At 32.2% G+C, this 10018-nt stretch overlaps 1 protein-coding gene across 1 annotated transcript; it reads left to right on the top strand.

The window, feature by feature from the left end:
- The first annotated feature begins 215 nt into the window (after positions 1 to 215).
- LOC110637034 (abscisic acid receptor PYL3) lies at positions 216 to 3023 on the top strand. Its single transcript, XM_021786957.2, has 3 exons — positions 216 to 614; positions 808 to 1023; positions 2341 to 3023. Exons 1-3 carry the CDS (start codon positions 486 to 488, stop codon positions 2557 to 2559), a joined length of 564 nt encoding a protein of 187 aa, XP_021642649.1. The 5' UTR covers positions 216 to 485; the 3' UTR covers positions 2560 to 3023.
- Positions 3024 to 10018: the final 6995 nt, after the last annotated feature.

Below are 10018 nucleotides of genomic sequence, written 5' to 3'. Positions count from 1 at the left end.
ATTACAATTAGCTAAGCTTTTGGGCAATTCCCAAGTCAAATTTATGAATATCTGGGCCCTCCAAATTCATTACTTCCGGTTTTGGATGCTGAAATTGGCTTGCGGGATGGATAATTTGATGACGATGAACGACATCGTTTTACTTAACGCAGTTATCCCATTCTCCACTGCTCCTCATTGAAAATCTCTATCAGGACCGGACCAGAGAGAGAGAGAGACCAAAACAAACAAGATTAAAAAAATGTGCAAGTTGCCATTTAATTTCATTTTTTAAATGAACAAAACCATGAGATGAGAAGCTCTGGACCTTTCGTTATTGGAGGAACTGCCAGTGATGGCGGTGCATTTTGGACGCTTCTGTTGAGACCTCCTCCAATCTCCTCTTCCCGATTCAATCGTTAAATCCAACTCCGCTCTTCTCGGTGATCTTTTGACCTTCCTTTACCGGTCACGATTTTCTTCTTTTTACGGTGAACACTGATTATATGACCGTCAACGGCAATGCGTTTAGCAAGATGGAAGACGATTACATCAGAAGGCACCATAAGCACGACGTTAAAGACCACCAGTGTAGCTCCTCTCTCGTTAAACACATCAAAGCTCCAGTTCATCTTGTAAGCCTCTTTTTCCATATATTTTTTTTCTAGGTTAATCAATTTAAAACCCGTGGAAGATTCGTTTTGGTAGATCCGAGAGCATTTTAGGCTGTACTTGGTCTGGATTTTGCCTTTCAGGACCTGTTGGATAATATTATTGTATTCATGTGATGTTTTATAGAATATTTTGTGGTATTTGAACTATCATCAGGTGTGGTCTCTGGTGAGAAGATTTGATCAACCACAGAGGTATAAGCCGTTTGTTAGTAGGTGCATTGTACAGGGAGACCTTCAGATTGGAAGTCTTAGGGAGGTGAATGTTAAGTCGGGACTTCCAGCTACCACTAGCACTGAACGATTGGAGCTGCTAGATGATGAGGAGCATATATTTAGGATGACGATTGTTGGAGGAGATCATCGACTTAAGGTATGAACAATTTGATTTTATTTTGTGTACGTGCGTACGTGTGTGTGTGTGTGAGAGAGAGAGAGAGAGAGTGAGAGATAGAAAGAGGGAGAGAGCACAGTTGCTACTCTTGAACGCTATTTGAATCATTGGTGTTTAAGGTTTTAACTTGAGCATTTGTGGGAACACAAATTCTTTATTAATTTGATAGGATTGGACTTGTTGATGATATGCTGAAAATTTCAACATCTACTCTTGGCTATGAGAAATTGAATTGGTCTACGCAGATGAATGTAGTTTCCCCAAGATACTTATACGTTGGTCTTAGTAGCCAGTAGTGCAGATTTTGCGCAAATTGTTATGTCCTATTTGCTCTATGGTCTACTTTTTATGTTACAAGGTAAAATGTGAAATTGTGATGCAAGTTGGTGGGAAAAGTTTTTGTTGAGTAATAAAATCATGTAGTCACAGGGACACTCGACTTAAAAAGTTGTTGTGAAATTGTGACGCAAGTAGGTGGGATGAGTTTTTTATTTTATAATAAAATTATGTAGTTGCAGGGACACTTGAGTTACAAAGTTGTGAAATTGTTGTGAAGTTGTGACGCAAGTTGGTGGGATAAGTTTTTGTTGAGTAATACAATCACGTAGTTGTAGGGACACTTGAGCTAAGAATCATATAAAATTTTACTATTGGCTCCGCTCAAGGATATTTTCCAGTTAAAGATTGATCATTGTCATTTGAAATTGAGATTCTAAGTGTTGAGAGCCTCCAAAAAGAAACAGTGCATTGATTTACATACGTTGTCACTGTGGAGAATTTCTATTGTTTTTTTAGTAATTCATCCAATCTATATGTTTCATTAGAGCTTGTTTATATGCTTACATCACACTCACATTCATTTTTCAAGAGAAAATGATTGAATAGAATTATATTTTTGTTACATGTTTTGATATTTACTGGAAAATGTGAGAGTTCTTAGGATAGTTAGCTAGAGTGCTTTATATGTTCCCCTCTTAATATAAGAATTTTGTGGATGCTCATTGAATCTTCTTTACTTGCACAACGTGTGCAGCAGATTCCATATTTGCATTGTATTTGGCCATAATCGTAAGATGGATAAGTTTTTCTAGTCAGTCCATCAACCTGTACTTATTAGATATTCCTCTTGCCATGCATCATCTTTGCTATGAAATGTGTTGCTCCTCATTGCAGTATTTGATAGTTAAGCTGCATATGGTTAGGCCTTCTTGAATCTCTTTCCAAAGTGGATATTATATATGATTCTTCCATAAATCAATTCTCTTACTCTTCTGCTTAATTTGCTCTAATTCACAGAACTACTCTTCCATCATTACTGTCCATCCAGAGGTCATCGATGGGAGACCAGGGACAATGGTCATTGAGTCATTTGTGGTTGATGTGCCAGAAGGGAACACTAAGGATGAAACATTATACTTTGTTGAGGCCCTAATCAAATGTAACCTGAAGTCACTGGCTAATGTGTCAGAACATTTGGCTGTGCAAGACCGAACTGAGCCCATTGACAGAATCTGAAGCATGTGGGGCAGGCTACCAGTGCAGTGGTTTCTGTTTATGCAACTGGAAAATGTAAGGTTCCATTGTCAGAGGCAGATGGAGAGTTTCACATCCTAGAGGCAAAGTTTCTTTTCTTTATACTTTATGCTTACTCCCTTTTCATCATTTGGGTATCTTGTCTATAGTAGCTGACAATTAAGATCGTCTATGGCCATATGCTTCCTAAATGAACCAGCAAATTAGATTTTCTTACTTTGTGGTTTTTGCTATGTTTTAATAATGGGTTATATATTGACCTCTGATTGTAAATATGAATGCATGGGGAGAATTGGTTCAACTATGAAACAGATGCTTGTGGGCATCGTCCTTGGAAATTTTATGTGCACACCTATTTCTATTTTGTGTAGGAAGGGGACATGAGATCATATAATGTTGTATTTTGGAAGAAACTAAAAATACGTAAGATGTGTTCTGTTTGTTTATTGATGCCATTTATACCATATACAGAGTCTTCACTCAGTGAAAACAGAATGAGTTTTGAGCTAACCTCTTAGCCATCTTGCCAGCTCCAGGTTAAATAAAAAGTTGTTATACTTTTTTGGGATATATTTGGCATTGCTGTTAAAGATAAAAAGTTGTTGAGAAAAACAGCTCCTGGTTAGAGAATATTAATTTTTTTTTTATATTAAATTTGATATATTTTAGGTATAAGAACTTCAAAACTATCATAAGAATTTTCTTAAAACGCTTTTTTCAGCTTCTAAAATGATGTTTTTCAAAAATTATATTTTTGGCTTATCAACCATAATCTCAAACGCAGCGCGAATGGTGCTTAGTATTCGTTATTGCCCTATTAGATCTTCAGGTTTGGGCACAGAGAAGCCCCTTTTGTGCAGGATCATCGCAACCAAGCTATGCTGATTGCTGAAATTGAGACCTGAAATTTGGATTGTTAACACTAAAAGCCAAAGTAGAAAGTTAAAAGGGTGATCATACTTGTCACAACTATGATGTAGAATGACAGGACACCGTTGGGGTTTTCCTTCATCCCTTCGAACTCTTAAATGTTTGCTTTGATCCTAGTAACTGTAATTTAAGAAGTCCCGTTTTATGAAGGAAATTTTGAAGGGGAAGAGGAAAATAATTTAGTAGGCTATTATGCTTTATATTGAAGGGCTATAAACTATGGTGGGGTCATGCTACTCATGCATAGCTTGTGAACCAAATTCAAACCAGGGATTGACATTTAGTCCGAGCTTGTGTAATTGCTTCCTTTGTACTGGATGAGATTGTCGGTCATTCAATTCCACAAGCTTTCTCTTGCATATGCACTGAACGGCAAGATTAATGGCTGCAGGATTGATGATGGGTATCCCTTTGTCCTAAGTTAATTGCGGGAGCATGGGAAGCAGACCATAGCGTGCCTTTTCCATCTTACATTATGCGTACCGAAACTGTGATACTATTAAAGTGATGCTCTTGATTTCAGAATTATCTGGTGGAAATTGGTGAAGGTTTGGTGAGAGAATTGATTCTCATTTAATGAAGGTTGTTAAACAATCGCCATATGATATAAACTTGCAAACTTAGCCGATTGGCTTGGTAATAATGTTTAAAAAATTATTACTTAGCATGTAATTTATAAAAATCATTAATTAAATTATTTTAAAATTTAAAATTAAATATTATTTATCTTTATTTTTTTAAAAAAATAAATATCTAAACTTTAAGTTTGATATAATTTGTTACAAATCAATCATTAAAAATGATGATTTATTTAAACAGTTGTGTTCAAAATATAAAGCTCTTTATCTTATACGTTCTTACTAGATTGCCAATTTATTAATTTATAATAATATAATTAATTCCATAAGTCTTCCAAATTTTAAAGGTCTTAATAGTTTTTTTCTATTAGATAATTAAAATTTTAAAATTGATCAAATTTTTGAAATAGGATAAAGAGTCTTGTATAATATCTAAGATTAAAACTTTTTTTAGGAATTTTTTAACATACTTATTATTATATTCATTATAGTAGATATATCTTTTAAATCATATATTGTCTTTTTTATTTGTATTTATACTATAAAGATAATATATTATTATAAAAGAATATTTAAAAGAAAATGATTAATAATTATTTCAAAAATAATAATTTAATTTAATTTCAATATATATAATTATTTAAAATTTAATATAAATTTAAATTATATTTATTATATTTAATTAAATATTATTAAAATAAAATAATAAATAATTTATGCAGCACACAAGTAAGTATAATTCCAAAGTGGATAGAAAATCGAATATGAGCAAGCATTGCGTATGTTGGATTTTGGGAGTGGGCAATACGCAACGGATTCTTCTTTTGCAGTTCATACAAGTCTTTTTCATTGGATCTCTTTCATTTTTGCAAGTGATTTTTTTTTTTTAAGATAGAAATTTAATTGATCATCAAAGGCTTATAACCCATTTAAAAAAAATCTACTAAAAAATACAAGTCATAGCCCATAAAAAAAAAATGCCCATAACTACCATTAACAGCTGTCCCAGCCCGACAAAGCTGGATCCAAAAACTCAGAAAACCAACTGAGACAGATTAGGGCTCCGAACCCATTAATCCGATTAAGATCATAATGCACCGTTGCCAACTCAAAACGCACTCGGAAAAGTTTTTGCGGTGGACATCCATCATTGGTGGGGACCCAAATCACCTAGATGAGAAATGTTTACTCGAAAGGCATGTTCAGAATAGTAAAATATAGGTTGGACTGTCATGGTGAAATGTTCAATTCCCATTAGGGCCCTGTTTGGTTAGAAAGATTTTTGACCCAGAAATGGAAATGAGAATTCCCTTTGTTGGTATTTAGTAAGGCCTTTTTCTCATTCCTATTCCCATAAGTTAAGAAATGTCATTTCCACAAATAAGGGAATCAGCATTTCCAAATTTAACTAGGAAATCAAAAGTCGGGACTGAGAGAAACTCATTTACTCCAATAAATGTCACCTCTTTCTGCTAAGATTAAATCCATCGTTCTTATCACTTTTCATCAACGTCATTACCATCACCATTCACAATCACTTCCTAGTAACTTATTTCTCCCTTCATTGACTTCTATTGCTTCTATTTTCTAACCCAAATATCATTTTCTATGAAACTCAAGACCCCTGATTCTCTTATTGATGCATGCTAATATTTGTTTATGGTTTGTGGCTGTATGGGTACCTCTGGTTTTGGGAATTGGAGTATAATCATGATTTGGGTATGACATATGAAGTCTTTGGATCAAAAAATTTTGTGGGTTTTCTAGGTGGTGAATTTTTTACATTGAATAATTATTTATTTGATTAGTTTGATAAAGGGTCTTAACTGAAGAAATTGAACTACTGTTCTGCCAATATATGATTTTCCCATTGCAGTATTATTTTTGCTGGGTACAACCTTGATGCTAGCTTGTTTTCATCTATAGCATTCATTTTTCTAGTTTAGTTTGAGCATATTATTGAAACAAATAATTTGTGATAAAGGCTTGAGTTTGAGTCTCTTGCACCGTCATAATCTTCAAATCTTATTAATCTAATTGCTGAAACATTGCTTCTATATCTTTTGAATACCATTTAGTAGAACTGCCTCCAAAGCAAAAGCCATTAGATTGTTTCTTAATAATGAAAATAGCGTTAGGAGCTGCTAAAGATCTTGGTGTTCAATCTTTAAATCATATATGCACTTTTTATTGAAAAAATTTAGAACTTATTATTTCAATTTGCTATTTTGCTACTATGTGCTTCTTTGTTATTGTTAATCAAATGTCAAGAAGTAGATTAGGAATCTCAAGTCATGTACAAAAGTTGCTATAGATTTTGTTCCTTAGTTGTATCAGTTCATTTAAAAGGTTAGTGTTTATATTGGCCAAATACTCCCACTGTATAATATTCAAAAAAATAAAATTACTTTGTATAGCCAAATAATTATTTAGACATTACAAAATAAAAATTCTTTTTAACAAAAGCGATAGCAATTTGTTTCTTTCTTTATTTTATTTCACAACACCACAATATATTAAATTTATGAGAATATTAATTTTTTCGAGCGAAGTATTAATTTTTCTTAGTAAAGTTCTATATCTTTTGTTCCTTAATCAAATACCCTCATTGTATGTTATTTGCTTTTGTTACATTCTTTTACATTTCTAATTTTTGGCATTGTCTTTATCTTCCTTTTTCTCTTGTATTCATTTTTTTATCGGCATTTGGGACGTTTAAACTTTGGATCTACTCCTTGATTAAATTAATGTCATACTGGAGAAGGCCATAGGCATACTAAAACTCTTAGAGTTGGTTCTTGTATTAAATTAATATATATATTACATATTCTTTAAAGTTAATTTTATATAAATCCACTAACTTTATATAATTGCAGTGACTTAAGTAATAGGAAATGGCCCATTGGCCAAAGTTTAAATGCCATGGATTATATAAATGGAATTATTAATTACTTTATAATTCCATAGTGCTTGCTTACTTGTTAGATTTATTTGTTTTTTTGATGACTTTTTAATTTTACTTAAAGTTGATTGCTTATTTTGTAAAATATGCACAGAAATGACTTGTTTTGGTGAGTCACTACAAAGGAAGAGACAAGTGCAACAACTTCATTTCATGATTATTATGATTTACATTGTTATAGTTGCTTATATGGAGTGGTATTTTATGCATGTGCGTAGACCTCAACTAGAAAATAGAAAAATGATTAAAAAAATGAATGGATTAGCTAATTTAAATTCGATAATTAGAGAGAGTGATGTTGCAAGTAAGAAGGAAATCCGTATAAATAGGCATACCTTTTATGTTCTTTGTAAGATGCTAAGAGATATTGGAGGATTGAAACGAACTCGAAATATAGAGCTGGATGAGATAGTTACAATATTTTTATACACATTAGCTCATTGTAAAAAGAATAAAACAAATGCTAACTTTTTATTAGGAGTGGAGAAACTGTTAGTAGAAAATTCAATCTTTATCTCAAAGCTGTCTTGAAATTACATTCTGAGTTGCTGAAGAGGCCTACACCTATAATAGATAACTGCACGAATGATAGGTGGAGATGTTTCAAGGTACATATAAATGTCTTAAGTCATCGAATGATCATCAAAAGTTCTTGATCAACTTAATGATTTTTTTTTTCAATTTAATCCTTTTTTTTTTTTTGTAGAATTGCTTAAGGATAGAAAGAAAAGAAAGGGTAGATCAAAACTGACTTGGAGGAGAGTAGTACAACATGACCTAAAAGCATTATATATTTATGAGGATTTAACCCAAAATCGTTTAGAATGGAGAAAGAGAATCCATATAGCCAACCCCAAATTCTTAGGATAAATACCTAGTTGAGTTGAGTTGAGTTTAGTTTAGTTATAAAATCTAATGAAAGAGCAAAATATAAAACAAGAAAGGGCAACCTTGCAATGAATGTTTTGGGAGTTTGTTCACCTGACATGTAATTTATTTATGTGTTACCTGGATGAGAGGTTTCAGCACATGATGGCTGTGTCCTTCGAGATGCTATTTATTAGCCAAATGATTTAAAGGTATCTCAAGGTAAATATAATTAATAATAAAATATATATTTTCTTTAAAAATTTTAAATTTTAATTATATATTGTATAATTTGATATCATTTTATACATTTTAAGATTGCTATTACTTGGCTAATGTAGGCTACACTAATTGCGAGAGATTTCTCACCCCTTATAGAGGGCAACATTATCATTTTAATGAGTGGAAGGGTGAAAGGCAACCACAAACAATAGAGGAGTATTTCAACATGAAACATTCCAAAGCTAGAAATGTAATAGAGAGATGTTTTGGTTTAAGGACGATGGTTAATCCTTAGGAGTCCTTCATTCTATCCAAATACGAACTCAAGAACGTATTGTTATTGTAATACCTCTTACTTGATCTGCAGTATAGCTGAGCAAGAAATGTCACATTTTATGCAGAAACACCTTATTTTATCTTGTCTTATTCATTTTTAGTTTTAATGTCATTATATTTTAAATTACCATATTTTTATTTTATTTTTTTATGGAGAAATTGACAGAGTTTTCCCATTTTATTAACATTTGACCTATTAATCATTTATCTGTTTATAAATCTCATCATAATTTCAATCATTTTAATTCATATTTCATCATATCCATATCATATCATGTCTTCATCCACTCATATAAACTTTTCAAAATCATTCATGGGAAATTCATCTCATTTCATTTATAAAGTTCATATACATAATTTACATAATTTATAAAACTTTATATAATCCCAAAATTTAATTATAAGTTTTTCCTATTTACAATGATCAAAATGAATATACATCTGGTATCCATGAGCCCTACCAATATGGACAGCTGAGGTGACAACTCTCCTACTTCAGATCTGATCACTACTAGTCCTTGTCTCCGGTACTTACGCGTAGACAAACCAACGCGCTAAGCACATTGCTTAGTTGTGTAATAATAAAATTGAAAATAATCTAAATAATTAAAAACAAATATTTCCTATGTGTAATATCATCAAAGAAATGTATTCTCATTAACTAGGAGTCATTGCACATTTTTAGTGATCTTTAGGAATAATTTAGGTTATTGGGATCTTTTCCATTTATTTGTTAGACATCTAATCTTCTTAATTCATTTGCTTAACGTTCAATCTTCTTTTTTCTTTTCATTGCCCACGTAACCTATAACAGACTGTTAAGACTGGATATATGGGAGTATACTAGATAGACACCCCATGTGCCTATCAGGTATACATCTGTCAGGTATAAAGTCAGTGGGCAGGCATAGAAGCCAGTAAAACATGTCAGGCATAAAGCTAGAAGAATAACCATATCTGACATACATTATCTATCAATAATCATCCATGAAGTAGGCTCGAAAGTCATGGGCAATACTGCATCCGTGGTCCATAATTGATATGCCAATCGATCCAACCATACATATATGTCTAGGCATATAAGGGCAATTTGTATCATTATGTGTTTATAAATCTCAATATTTTATCACGTGTTATTCATGATTCGTAGCATTAGTACTCTATTCATAGTGGGAACATGAGTCCCAATCACCTAATCATGTGGTTCATGTGATCATTGATCCATTTATGTTAAGTTCTTATCACATTTCAAGTTCTTATCACATTTCAAGTCATTTATGAAAGTTTCATAAATTTCCAGAATTGATATTTTAACTTTCCCTCGCAATTTAGCCAAGATGTAAAATCAGTTTGACCTCACTTTCTTCATGAAAGTTGTTCTCCTATATTTTAACTTTAATTCATTTTTTGAAAAATTCAATTTGAAGTTTTGTAGCTCTAATTATAGTCAAATTACTAAGTGCTGTTCCAGGGTACTAAACCCTGCTCTTTCCTTATTTTCTTGAATTTTATCAAATTTTACAACTAATATCCGAGCACTTTAAGC

Source organism: Hevea brasiliensis, chromosome 16 (genome assembly GCF_030052815.1).
Source record: "Hevea brasiliensis isolate MT/VB/25A 57/8 chromosome 16, ASM3005281v1, whole genome shotgun sequence".
Lineage (NCBI taxonomy): Eukaryota > Viridiplantae > Streptophyta > Magnoliopsida > Malpighiales > Euphorbiaceae > Hevea > Hevea brasiliensis.
The sequence above is the reverse complement of the archived record's forward strand: the minus strand, read 5'-3'. Positions and strand labels throughout refer to the sequence as shown.

What these genes read in the sequence shown, in the direction of transcription:
- LOC110637034 (XM_021786957.2), top strand. Translation starts at nt 486, where the DNA reads ATGACCGTCAACGGCAATGCGTTTAGCAAGATGGAAGACGATTACATC. An exon ending in TCAAAGCTCCAGTTCATCTT is followed by an intron (nt 615 to 807) that starts GTAAGCCTCTTT and finishes AACTATCATCAG; the next exon opens with GTGTGGTCTCTGGTGAGAAG. An exon ending in GAGGAGATCATCGACTTAAG is followed by an intron (nt 1,024 to 2,340) that starts GTATGAACAATT and finishes TCTAATTCACAG; the next exon opens with AACTACTCTTCCATCATTAC.